The sequence below is a fragment of the Pelodiscus sinensis genome, chromosome 3 (genome assembly GCF_052426305.1).
Source record: "Pelodiscus sinensis isolate ZL-2025 chromosome 3, ASM5242630v1, whole genome shotgun sequence".
In the NCBI taxonomy this organism is placed as follows: domain Eukaryota; kingdom Metazoa; phylum Chordata; order Testudines; family Trionychidae; genus Pelodiscus; species Pelodiscus sinensis.
Window position 1 is genome coordinate 1,072,302 of NC_143054.1, and position 14,391 is coordinate 1,086,692.

The 14,391-nt window shown below is 69.1% G+C and overlaps 1 protein-coding gene across 1 annotated transcript in view; it reads right to left on the reverse strand.

The window, feature by feature from the left end:
• The window catches only part of GAREM2 (GRB2 associated regulator of MAPK1 subtype 2), an 89,993-nt gene extending 76,328 nt beyond the window's left edge, over positions 1-13,665 (reverse strand). The window contains exon 1 of the mRNA XM_089776941.1: positions 13,409-13,665. Within this exon, the coding sequence (XP_089633067.1) occupies positions 13,409-13,520 (112 nt within the window). The 5' untranslated portion in view covers positions 13,521-13,665. The remainder of the gene's footprint in view (positions 1-13,408) is intronic.
• Between the last annotated feature and the right edge of the window lie 726 nt (positions 13,666-14,391).

The window sequence follows — 14,391 nt, forward strand, 5'->3', positions numbered from 1 at the left end:
ACACACACGTTTACGCTCACTCACACACACACACTCACACTCACACACACTGACACCTTATATGCTAACACATTTACACTCACACACGCTCACACACTTACACACTCACACACTGACACGCTTACATGCTCACACACGTATGCATGCTTACACTCTCACTCACCCACTTACACAAGTTTACACACTCACACACACTTACTCACACTTACATGTTCTCACACACACGCTTACACATGTTCACACACTGACACGCTTACATGCTCTTACACACACACACACGTTTACACTCTCATACTCCTGCCGTAGTGGGGGGGTATCTGCTCTGTGCCCCGGGTCCCCTGCGCTGGGAGGGGAGATTCTCACTGACTCTCCCAAAGGTGGATTAACCTGGACACCCAGACTCAGCCGCCCAGGGAGAGACAAAGGGGGGAGGGGGGAGACCAGCACCTGGCTGGGGGAGAGTTTTAGTTTCTGTCTGGAATCATGGAGGAAGCAGCCTGGGCAACGGGCTGGGATTTAGGGGCCCAGGCTCCCCCATCTCAAGGGGTCTGAGGCATCCTAGGCCTGCCCTGGAACCAGATTCCATCTGTGCTGTGTCCTGGAGAGGCAATAAACTCCCTCTGTTCTACTGGCTGGGGGAGTCTGTTCGTGCCACTACGGGGGGTGCAGGAGACGGGGGAACCCCGACGCGCCAACACACTCATACACACACACACTCACTTGCTTACATGCTCTCTCACTTCCACCCACACTCACTCAAATGCTTACACACTCATACACTTGCACACACTCATTCACACACTCACACATGCTTGCACACACACGCTTATACTCTCATGCTCACACTCGCACACTTACATGCTCTCACACTTACACACACTTACACTCGCACGCTCACTCACATGCTGTGACGTGGTGGGGGGGAACTTGCTGGTTTCTATGGGTCTGTGGTAACCCCACTGGCTGCCGCCGGTCCCACAGCCCAGAAGGACAGGGATGGGTCATTATGCAAAGGGATCTCTCAACCGGTCTGACCAGCTACCCCCCATGGAGAGGGACAAAGGGAGGGGGATGCTGCCCTGGCTGGGGGGCAGGGCTGGAGGAGAGTGAGTTAGTTTCTGTCTGGGAGCATGGAGGAAGCAGCCTCAGCAACAGGCTGGGGGGGTTAGAAGCCGAGACCCCCCCCATATCAAGGGGGCTGAGGCATCCTAGGCCTGCCCTGTAGCCTGGTGACATCTGTCCTGTGCTGTATCCTGGAGAAACAATAAACCACCTCTATTCTACTGGCTGGGGGAGTCTGTTCGTGCCATTACAGGGGTGCAGGAGACGGGGGACCCCCAATGCGCCATCACACATGCTTACACTCACAGGCTTACACACTCACACACTTGCACACACTCATTCACAAACACTCACATGCTTGCATACACACACACGCTTACACTCTCATACACACACACGCTCACACACACTCACAGATACTTACACTTGCACACACTCATTCGCACACATGCTTACACTCTCATACACACACACTCACATGCTCACACACACTCACAGACACTTACACTTGCACACATGCACACACTCATTCGCACACATGCTTACACTCTCATACACACACACTCACATGCTCACACACACTCACAGACACTTACACTTGCACACATGCACACACACACTTACACGCTCACACACACGTGTGAGTGTAAGTATCATGAGAGCAGTTTTCAGGTATCTAAAAGAGTATCATGGGGGAGGGGAAATTGTTCCCCTTGGCCTCTGGGGATAGAACAAGCAGCAATGGGCTTAACCTGCCGCGAGGGAGGTTCAGGTTGGACAGTAGGAAAAAGTTCCTGTCAGGGGTGTGAAACGCGGGAATCAATTGCCCCGGGGGGTTGTGGAATCTCCGTGTCTGGGGCTATTTCAGAGCAGGTTGGACACACCTGTCGGGACGCTCTAGACGATGCTGGGTCCCACCCGGCGGGCAGGGCCTGGACTCGATGCCTCTCATCCCTGGCAGTTCTGGGATTCCAGGACCCTCACTGGGGCGTCGCTGGGCTGCTCCCCGCAATCTCGTTTCTCAGCTGGGGAGCGACTGTTGCATCCCCTGGAATATGTGCACAGCCGGCGCCAATTGGGCCTCTCTGGGTGAGCCCGCCCAAGCCATTTTGCTGCTCCTTGCCTCAGTTTCCCCAACTGTAAAGTGGGGAGAATGCCCCTCCCCCCCGGGAGAGCGCTGCACGCTGGAAAGAGGAAGGTGGGAAGATCTCTCGTGCCTGGCGCAGCCCCTGCTCTCCGAGCCACGCCGTGACCCTCCCTTTCCTTTGCCGTGTGTTGCTGTCACCCGGCAGCAGCGGCTGGGAAGGGGCCGCCCCGAACTCTGCGCCTCCCGCCGGGATTCCAAGGGAGAATCCGGGCTGGTCCCACCATGCACCCGGCTTAGGGAGACCGGCTCCCTGGCAGCACGGGAGGCAGGGGCAGGGGCAGGGGCAGGGGCAGGCTGGGCTACGAGCACCAGCCCTTCCCCCCACACCTCGCCACGCCCCTGGGACCGTGCCCTGCGCCCAGGCGGATTCCTGACTCCTGCGAGCTGCCGGGGGAGCCGGGGCCGTGGGCCGAGAGCGGGCTCCCCTCCCCCACACCGCCTGGCGATGCCCCTGACACACGGCTGCTTCGGGGACCCCCCCGGCTGCCCCCAGGGATGAGCTGCTCTCAGCTGCCAAGAGTGGCCAGTTGCCCTGGCAACGCCTTTGTTCGGGTTAAATAGCCGAAGCGCCACGGCAAAGCCCAGCTGGAGCGAGACCGTTAGTGACACCCAATCCCGCCCCCGGGGCCCCGCCCCCGGGACTCCCCCCGTGACCCCGCCCCCGGGACCCCCCCCGGAACCCCGCCCCCGGGACCCCACGGCTCTCGGCAGCCCCAGCGCGGGGCCAGCCAGCCTGTGCCAGCTGGGAACAGCGCCCCCTGGAGAGCCCCCCGCAACGCACAGCGCATGGGGGCAGCACCCCTGTGCCAGCTGGGAACAGCGCCCCCTGGAGAGCCCCCCGCAACGCACAGCGCATGGGGGCAGCACCCCTGTGCCAGCTGGGAACAGCGCCCCCTGGAGAGCCCCCCCGGCAACGCACAGTGCATGGGGGGCAGCACCCCTGTGCCTGCTGGGAACAGCGCCCCCTGGAGAGCCCCCCCGGCAACGCACAGCGCATGGGGGGCAGCACCCCTGTGCCAGCTGGGAACAGCGCCCCCTGGAGAGCCCCCCCGGCAACGCACAGCGCATGGGGGCAGCACCCCTGTGCCAGCTGGGAACAGTGCCCCCTGGAGAGCACCCCCGGCAACACACAGCGCATGGGGGCAGCACCCCTGTGCCAGCTGGGAACAGCGCCCCCTGGAGAGCCCCCCCGGCAACGCACAGCGCATGGGGGCAGCACCCCTGTGCCAGCTGGGAACAGCGCCCCCTGGAGAGCCCCCCCGGTAACGCACAGCGCATGGGGGCAGCACCCCTGTGCCAGCTGGGAACAGCGCCCCCTGGAGAGCCCCCCGGCAACGCACAGCGCATGGGGGCAGCACCCCTGTGCCAGCTGGGAACAGCGCCCCCTGGAGAGCCCCCCCGGCAACGCACAGCGCATGGGGGCAGCACCCCTGTGCCAGCTGGGAACAGCGCCCCCTGGAGAGCCCCCCCGGCAACGCACAGCGCATGGGGGCAGCACCCCTGTGCCAGCTGGGAACAGCGCCCCCTGGAGAGCCCCCCCGGCAACGCACAGCGCATGGGGGGCAGCACCCCTGTGCCAGCTGGGAACAGCGCCCCCTGGAGAGCTCCCCCGGCAACGCACAGCGCATGGGGGCAGCACCCCTGTGCCAGCTGGGAACAGCGCCCCCTGGAGAGCCCCCCCGGCAACGCACAGCGCATGGGGGCAGCACCCCTGTGCCAGCTGGGAACAGCGCCCCCTGGAGAGCCCCCCCGGCAACGCACAGCGCATGGGGGCAGCACCCCTGTGCCAGCTGGGAACAGCGCCCCCTGGAGAGCCCCCCGCAACGCACAGCGCATGGGGGCAGCACCCCTGTGCCAGCTGGGAACAGCGCCCCCTGGAGAGCCCCCCGCAACGCACAGCGCATGGGGGGCAGCACCCCTGTGCCTGCTGGGAACAGCGCCCCCTGGAGAGCCCCCCCGGCAACGCACAGCGCATGGGGGCAGCACCCCTGTGCCAGCTGGGAACAGCGCCCCCTGGAGAGCCCCCCGGCAACGCACAGCGCATGGGGGCAGCACCCCTGTGCCAGCTGGGAACAGCGCCACCTGGAGAGCCCCCCGCAACGCACAGCGCATGGGGGCAGCACCCCTGTGCCAGCTGGGAACAACGCCCCCTGGAGAGCCCCCCGGCAACGCACAGCGCATGGGGGCAGCACCCCTGTGCCAGCTGGGAACAGCGCCCCCTGGAGAGCCCCCCCGCAACGCACAGCGCATGGGGGCAGCACCCCTGTGCCAGCTGGGAACAGCGCCCCCTGGAGAGCCCCCCGGCAACGCACAGCGCATGGGGGCAGCACCCCTGTGCCAGCTGGGAACAGCGCCCCCTGGAGAGCCCCCCGCAACGCACAGCGCATGGGGGCAGCACCCCTGTGCCAGCTGGGAACAGCGCCCCCTGGAGAGCCCCCCGCAACGCACAGCGCATGGGGGGCAGCACCCCTGTGCCAGCTGGGAACAGCGCCCCCTGGAGAGCCCCCCGCAACGCACAGCGCATGGGGGCAGCACCCCTGTGCCAGCTGGGAACAGCGCCCCCTGGAGAGCCCCCCCGGCAACGCACAGCGCATGGGGGCAGCACCCCTGTGCCAGCTGGGAACAGCGCCCCCTGGAGAGCCCCCCGGCAACGCACAGCGCATGGGGGCAGCACCCCTGTGCCAGCTGGGAACAGCGCCCCCTGGAGAGCCCCCCGCAACGCACAGCGCATGGGCGCAGCACCCCTGTGCCAGCTGGGAACAGCGCCCCCTGGAGAGCCCCCCCGGTAACGCACAGCGCATGGGGGCAGCACCCCTGTGCCAGCTGGGAACAGCGCCCCCTGGAGAGCCCCCCGCAACGCACAGCGCATGGGCGCAGCACCCCTGTGCCAGCTGGGAACAGCGCCCCCTGGAGAGCCCCCGGCAACGCACAGCGCATGGGGGCAGCACCCCTGTGCCAGCTGGGAACAGCGCCCCCTGGAGAGCCCCCCGCAACGCACAGCGCATGGGGGCAGCACCCCTGTGCCAGCTGGGAACAGCGCCCCCTGGAGAGCCCCCCGCAACGCACAGCGCATGGGGGGCAGCACCCCTGTGCCAGCTGGGAACAGCGCCCCCTGGAGAGCCCCCCGGCAACGCACAGCGCATGGGGGCAGCACCCCTGTGCCAGCTGGGAACAGCGCCCCTGGAGAGCCCCCCCGGCAACGCACAGCACATGGGGGCAGCACCCCTGTGCCAGCTGGGAACAGCGCCCCCTGGAGAGCCCCCCCGGCAACGCACAGCGCATGGGGGCAGCACGGACGCCGAGGGGACAGCGCCCCCTAGTGCCGCACCGGGGCTCTGCGCTCAGCGCGGCCGTGGCGGGAGACGTGGTTTTCTGCAGTTGTTTGTCCAGCCCACGCGCAGGCCCCAAGCCCAGTGGGTGGAAAAGCTCAGAGTCCAAAGCAGGGACTTGGGGAGGCCACTGGAAACCCAGGGGGCCTGGGAAACGTGTCCCGGCGGCTTTGCACACTCACACGCGCGTGCACATGCACTGCCCTCGTGCGAGGTGACGCCGGGGACCGCGCTGCACACCCTGAAAATTGCACCTTCGCTCCCCGCTCTGTTGTGCGCTGAGCGGTTGCACGGTGCTGCCATAGCCACCCCCCCCTTGGGCCCAAAGCTGAGCTCAGGTGTCTGCCCATCCCCATCCCTCCGGGCCTGGCCTCAGCGCCTCACAGGCATTTATCCTGGCCTGAAATGGAGCCTGGGGACCCGGCGCTGCTCCGCCCCCCTCCGCCCCCTCCCGGGGACCCGGCGCTGCTCCTACCCCTCCGCCCCCCTCCGCCCTCCTCCCAGGGACCCGGCGCTGCTCCTACCCCCTCCGCCCCCCCCCAGGGACCCGGCGCAGCTCCTACCCCTCCGCCCCCCTCCGCCCTCCTCCCAGGGACCCGGCGCTGCTCCTACCCCTCCGCCCCCCTCCCGGGGACCCGGCGCTGCTCCTACCCCTCCGCCCCCCTCCCGGGGACCCGGCGCTGCTCCTACCCCTCCGCCCCCTCCCGGGGACCCGGCGCTGCTCCTACCCCTCCGCCCCCCTCCGCCCCCTCCCGGGGACCCGGCGCTGCTCCTACCCCTCCACCCCCTCCCGGGGACCCGGCGCTGCTCCTACCCCTCCGCCCCCCTCCGCCCCCTCCCGGGGACCCGGCGCTGCTCCTACCCCTCCTACCCCTCCGCCCTCCTCCCAGGGACCTGGCGCTGCTCCCACCCCCTCCGCCCCCCTCCGCCCCCTCCCGGGGACCCGGCGCTGCTCCTACCCCTCCGCCCCCCTCCGCCCCCTCCCGGGGACCCGGCGCTGCTCCTACCCCTCCGCCCCCCTCCGCCCCCTCCCAGGGACCCGGCGCTGCTCCTACCCCTCCGCCCCCCTCCGCCCCCTCCCGGGGACCCGGCGCTGCTCCGACCCCTCCGCCCCCTCCCGGGGACCCGGCGCTGCTCCTACCCCTCCACCCCCCTCCACCCCCTCCCGGGGACCCGGCGCTGCTCCTACCCCTCCGCCCCCCTCCGCCCTCCTCCCGGGGACCCGGCGCTGCTCCTACCCCCTCCGCCCCCCCCAGGGACCAGGCGCTGCTCCTACCCCCTCCGCCCCCCCCAGGGACCCGGCGCTGCTCCTACCCCCTCCGCCCCCCCCAGGGACCAGGCGCTGCTCCTACCCCCTCCGCCCCCCCCAGGGACCAGGCGCTGCTCCTACCCCCTCCACCCCCCTCCCGGGGACCCGGCGCTGCTCCACCCCCCTCCGCCCCCCTCCCGGGGACCCGGCGCTGCTCCTACCCCCTCCGCCCCCCCCAGGGACCCGGCGCTGCTCCTACCCCCTCCGCCCTCCTCCCGGGGACCCGGCGCTGCTCCTACCCCCTCCGCTCCCCCCAGGGACCCGGCGCTGCTCCTACCCCCTCCGCCCCCCCCAGGGACCCGGCGCTGCTCCTACCCCCTCCGCCCCCCCCCAGGGACCCGGCGCTGCTCCTACCCCCTCCGCCCCCCTCCCGGGGACCCGGCGCTGCTCCTACCCCCTCCGCCCCCCTCCACCCTCCTCCGCCCCCTGCCCAGGGACCCGGCACTGCTCCTACCCCCTCCGCCCCCCCCAGGGACCTGGCGCTGCTCCTACCCCCTCCGCCCCCCTCCACCCCCGTCCGCCCCCTGCCCAGGGACCCGGCACTGCTCCTACCCCCTCCGCCCCCCCCAGGGACCCGGCGCTGCTCCTACCCCCTCCACCCCCCTCTGCCGCCCTCCACCCCCCGCCCAGGGACCCGGCGCTGCTCCTACCCCCTCCGCCCCCCTCCACCCCCCTCCCGGGGACCCGGCGCTGCTCCTACCCCCTCCGCCCCCCTCCACCCCCCTCCCGGGGACCCGGCGCTGCTCCTACCCCCTCCACCCCCCTCTGCCGCCCTCCACCCCCCGCCCAGGGACCCGGCGCTGCTCCGCCCCCCTCCGCCCCCCAGCCTCTGCACCGCTCAGAGCCCTTTGCTTTCTGGTCCATGCCTCCTGACGCGCCTCTTGGAACAGCCTCTGGGAGGCCCGGGCCTTGCTCCCCAGCAGCCTGTGCCGGGGCGGGGCGGGGCGGGGGGGCCTCCCCGAATGTTGTTCTACCAACCTCAGCAACAGTTACTAGGGAAAAGCTGCGAGGCTGCAAGGAGCTGAAATCCAAGCGGCCTTTGGCAGCCGCTGGCAGGCGGGCCGGGCCGCGGAGACGGCCCCTTTGTGTCTCGCTGGCTGCGGGATGTGCCGGGCCAGACGTGGGACTCGAGGCTCGGGCCAGCAGGGGCCCGTCCGCGGGGGGAGCCTGCGGGAGCTTGGCGGGCGGGGCCCAGGGCCAGGGGATGGGTCCCTGGGGCAGGTAGATTTTAAGGCAAATCCCCCAAAGCTGCCAGCTCCGGCGCTGCCCTGGGCACTACGCCCTGCCCAAGCCGGCGCTTCCCGCCACCTCCCTCCGTTGGGCTGGTCCTGCCTCGGGCGGGCGCTGGGCTCGGTGGCTCCTGAGGGCTCGGCCAGCCTGGGATGCTGAAGCCCTCGCTTCTTGTCCTGTGCTCAGAGGGCAGGGGAACAGCCCCCCCCCGCGACACCCTTTTAGAAACCTGCACCTGCTGTCACCTCCCTCTGCCTCCTTCCCAAGCCAGCGGCCCCGTTCTCCCGCCCCTCCCGGCTCCTGTGCTCCAGACTGGCCATGGCTCTCCCGGCTCCCCGGAGCCTGGGGAGAGAGAAGGGGCAGGGGGCGGCTGGCTCGGCTCCCTCTCAAGTGTGACCCTGCAGCCTGGGCCCACGCCGGGACTCCCCAGCCCCGGCCCTTCCCCCATCACTGAGAAACTGCCCAGACTCCAGCCCTCGGGTGGGAGAGGCCACCACCCAGTGCTGGGCCAGAGCGTGGAAAGGAACCCCCGGCCACGCCTCGGAGCGCGCTTCCCCAGCTTCCCTGGCTGCTGCCAAAGGCCGTCCCGGGCAGGGGGACCCCGAGCCAGGCCCCCGGGCAGGGGGACCCCGAGCCACGCTCCCCCCAGGCAGGGGGACCCCGAGCCAGGCCCCCAGGCAGGGGGACCCCAAGCCACGCTCCCCCCGGGCAGGTGGACCCCGAGCCACGCTCCCCCAGGCAGGGGGACCCCGAGCCAGGCCCCCAGGCAGGGGGACCCCAAGCCACGCTCCCCCCGGGCAGGTGGACCCCGAGCCACGCTCCCCCAGGCAGGGGGACCCCGAGCCAGGCCCCCAGGCAGGGGGACCCCAAGCCACGCTCCCCCCGGGCAGGGGGACCCCGAGCCACGCTCCCCCGGGCACGGGGACCCCGAGCCAGGCCCCCCCGGGCAGGGGGACCCTGAGCCAGGCCCCCGGACAGGGGGACCCCGAGCCACGCTCCCCCCGGGCAGGGGGACCCCGAGCCACGCTCCCCCCGGGCAGGGGGACCCCAAGCCAGGCCCCCGGGCAGGGGGACCCCGAGCCAGGCCCCCCCCGGCAGGGGGACCATGAGCCAGGCCCCCGGGCAGGGGGACCCCAAGCCCCCGAGCCACGCTCCCCCGGGCAGGGGGACCCCGAGCCACGCTCCCCCGGGCAGGGGGACCCCGAGCCAGGCCCCCCCCGGGCAGGGGGACCCCGAGCCAGGCCCACACAGCCAGGAGCCGGGGAGCCCCTGGGCCCTCAGGTGCAGCCCAAGCAGGCAACTGCTCCTGGGCCTGCTCTCCAGGGTGCATGGAGCAAGGGGCTCGCAGGCTGGCGCTGGCCACGGCTCGGGGGGCTCTTGCTGGGCTGCAGCCTGGCCTGTGTTCTCCCCCACACCGCTGGCTGGCCGCCCCGCCCCTCTGCCCCCACTCTGGGGGCTGTTCATCGCCGGCTGGGCCCCGCCCACACAAGGCACGGAGCCGTTCTGCGGCGCTGCGTGTGGCAGGGCAGTCGCAGGGCAACCGAAAACCTGGCAGCCAAGTGCTCTGCCGAGGGGGAAGCAGGGGCTGCCCCCCCGCTCTGCCCCTCCCTTCCCCTCCCCCAACCCCCTCCCCCCGGGCTGGAGGAGGAGGGAGCTGGGAAAATGCCCCTTATTGTGAGCGATGCTGCTTTGTACAAAACCCGCTAAGCACATTATCTGCGCTGTGCAGAGCTCCACTAAGCTGCCTGTCCTGGGGCCCTTCTGCACATGGGGACACGCACCAACACACACACCTGTGCACATGCACACACGAGCACCGATATGCATGGGCACCAACACACACACACCTGTGTACCAACACACACGGGCACCAACACACACACCTGTGCACATGCACACACGAGCACCGATATGCATGGGCACCAACACACACACATGTGCAAATGCACACACGAGCACCGATATGCATGGGCACCAACACACACACCTGTGCAAATGCACACACGAGCACCGATATGCATGGGCACCAACACACACACCTGTGCAAATGCACACACGAGCACCGATATCCATGGGCACCAACACACACACCTGTGTACCAACACACACGGGCACCAACACACACACCTGTGTACATGCACACACGAGCACCGATATGCATGGGCACCAACACACACACCTGTGCACATGCACACACGAGCACCGATATGCATGGGCACCAACACACACACACCTGTGTACCAACACACACGGGCACCAACACACACACCTGTGCACATGCACACACGAGCACCGATATGCATGGGCACCAACACACACACACCTGTGTACCAACACACACGGGCACCAACACACACACCTGTGCACATGCACACACGAGCACCGATATGCATGGGCACCAACACACACACCTGTGCAAATGCACACACGAGCACCGATATCCATGGGCACCAACACACACACCTGTGTACCAACACACACGGGCACCAACACACACACCTGTGTACATGCACACACGAGCACCGATATGCATGGGCACCAACACACACACACCTGTGCACATGCACACACGAGCACCGATATGCATGGGCACCAACACACACACCTGTGCACATGCACACACAAGCACCGATATGCATGGGCACCAACACACACACCTGTGCACATGCACACACGAGCACTGATATGCATGGGCACCAACACACACACACCTGTGTACCAACACACACGGGCACCAACACACACACCTGTGCACATGCACACACGAGCACCAATATGCATGGGCACCAACACACACACCTGTGCAAATGCACACACGAGCACTGATATGCATGGGCACCAACACACACACACCTGTGTACCAACACACACGGGCACCAACACACACACCTGTGCACATGCACACACGAGCACCGATATGCATGGGCACCAACACACACACCTGTGTACCAACACACACGGGCACCAACACACAGGCACACATAGGCACTGATACACATGAGTACTGACACACATGCACATACGGGCACCAACACACACTAAGGCATATGGGCGCACTTGTGCATGCACCGGTACACAGGCCCCAACACATAACACACGTTCAAGCATGCACAGGCAACAACACAAATGGGCACAAGCACACACAGGCATATGTGTGCACCAATATGCACAGGCACATGGGCATAGACACACGCACTTGCACCGACACACACGGGCTCTGACACACACACTTGCACCAGCACACACGGGCTCTGACACACACACTTGCACCGGCACACACGGGCTCTGACACACACACTTGCACCGGCACACACGGGCTCTGACACACACACTTGCACCGACACACACGGGCTCTGACACACACTTGCACCGGCACACACGGGCTCTGACACACACACTTGCACCGACACACACGGGCTCTGACACACACTTGCACCAGCACACACGGGCTCTGACACACACACTTGCACCGACACACACGGGCTCTGACACACACTTGCACCAGCACACACGGGCTCTGACACACACACTTGCACCAGCACACACGGGCTCTGACACACACTTGCACCGACACACACGGGCTCTGACACACACACTTGCACCGACACACACGGGCTCTGACACACACTTGCACCAGCACACACGGGCTCTGACACACACTTGCACCAGCACACACGGGCTCTGACACACACACTTGCACCGACACACACGGGCTCTGACACACACTTGCACCGGCACACACGGGCTCTGACACACACACTTGCACCAGCACACACGGGCTCTGACACACACACTTGCACCGGCACACACGGGCTCTGACACACACACTTGCACCGGCACACACGGGCTCTGACACACACACTTGCACCGACACACACGGGCTCTGACACACACTTGCACCGGCACACACGGGCTCTGACACACACACTTGCACCGCCACACACGGGCTCTGACACACACTTGCACCAGCACACACGGGCTCTGACACACACACTTGCACCGACACACACGGGCTCTGACACACACTTGCACCAGCACACACGGGCTCTGACACACACTTGCACCAGCACACACGGGCTCTGACACACACACTTGCACCGGCACACACGGGCTCTGACACACACTTGCACCGACACACACGGGCTCTGACACACACACTTGCACCAGCACACACGGGCTCTGACACACACACTTGCACCAGCACACACGGGCTCTGACACACACACTTGCACCGGCACACACGGGCTCTGACACACACACTTGCACCGACACACACGGGCTCTGACACACACTTGCACCGGCACACACGGGCTCTGACACACACACTTGCACCGACACACACGGGCTCTGACACACACTTGCACCAGCACACACGGGCTCTGACACACACTTGCACCAGCACACACGGGCTCTGACACACACTTGCACCAGCACACACGGGCTCTGACACACACTTGCACCGACACACACGGGCTCTGACACACACACTTGCACCGACACACACGGGCTCTGACACACACTTGCACCGACACACACGGGCTCTGACACACGCACTTGCACCGACACACACGGGCTCTGACACACACTTGCACCAACACACGGGCGGGCTGGATGCGGCACTGACACACCCACGGGCACGAGGGGGGCGCGGAGCCCAGCGCCCGCATCCAGCTGGGAACTCGGAGGCTGCGGTGGCGGGGAGGGGGTCGCCGGCCCTGGCCTGTGCGGGCAGCGGGGCCGCAGGGGGAGCCAAGGCCCCGCCGCTTTCGGGGGCGGGCGGGGCTGCCCTGGGGCGCCTGCGCTGCATCCCCGGCCCGGCCCTTAGCGTCCTGGGCAGCACCACCGGCCCGGCCCGGCCCCGCCGCCAGCGCCCCCCCAGCGCCCGGCCGCAGGGTCCCGGTACATGTCCCCGGGGAACTCCTAGGAACTTCGTCCCGGACCCCGCGGCCCCGATCCCGCTCCTGCCCCCCCCGCGGCCCCGATCCCGCTCCTGCCCCCCCCCGCGGCTCGGATCCCGCTCCTGCCCCCCCCCCACGGCTCGGATCCCGCTCCTGCCCCCCCCCGCGGCCCCGATCCCGCTCCTGCCCCCCCCCGCGGCTCGGATCCCGCTCCTGCCCCCCCCCCACGGCTCGGATCCCGCTCCTGCCCCCCCCCCGCGGCCCCGATCCCGCTCCTGCCCCCCCCCGCGGCCCCGATCCCGCTCCTGCCCCCCCCGCGGCCCCGATCCCGCTCCTGCCCCCCCCCCGCGGCCCCGATCCCGCTCCTGCCCCCCCCCGCGGCCCCGATCCCGCTCCTGCCCCCCCCCGCGGCCCCGATCCCGCCCCCCCTCACCTGGCCCCGGGCGCACCAGCGCGGGCAGGCGGCACCTGCTGACGATCACGTCCAGGGGCAGCGCCCCCGAGCTCCAGCTGATGTGGCCGAGCCCGGCGGCCAGTTTCTCCATCGCCCCGGGCCCGGCTCAGGCGCGGGGCGTCCGGGGGGCGGTCGGGCCGGGCGGCATCTCCCTCCCCGAGCAGCCCGGCCGGGCGCAGCATCAGCACCGGGGCCGCGGCTCCGACCCGAGCAGAGCGCCCCGCCCCCAGCTCCTGCCCCCCAGCCGCCCAGCCCCGCCCCCCAGGCCCGCCCCCGGTTCCTGCCCCCCAGCCCCGCCCCCAGTTCCTGCCCCCAACCGCCCAGCCCCGCCCCCCAGGCCCGCCCCCGGTCCCTGCCCCCCAGCCGCCCAGCCCCGCCCCCCAGGCCCGCCCCCGTTCCCTGCCCCCAACCGCCCAGCCCCGCCCCCCAGGCCCGCCCCCGGTTCCTGCCCCCCAGCCCCGCCCCCAGTTCCTGCCCCCAACCGCCCAGCCCCGCCCCCCAGGCCCGCCCCCGGTTCCTACCCCCCAGCCGCCCAGCTCCGCCCCCGGTCCCCGCCCCCCAAACGGCCCGCCCCGCCCCGGTCCTCGCCCCCCAACCGCCCAGCCCCGCCCCCCAGGGCCGCCCCCGGTCCCTGCCCCCCAACCGCCCAGCCCCGGTTCCCGCCCCCCAACCGCTCCGCCCCCGGTCCCTGCTCCCCAACCGCCCAGCCCCGCCCCCGGTCCCTGCCCCCGAACCCTGCCCCGCAACCGCCCAGCCCTGCCCCCCAGGCCCGTCCCCGGTCCCTGCCCCCCCCCAGCCTCCCAGCCCCCCCATCTCCCCCCAGCCCGGCCTTCCAGCCCTCCGGGTCCCCCCTCCAGCCCTGCCTACCGCCCGCTCCAAGGCCCCCGGTCCCCGCCCCCATCACCTCCCTGGACCCGGCCCCGCCCATCAACCCCCCCAGGTCTCTCCTAGGCCCATCCCCC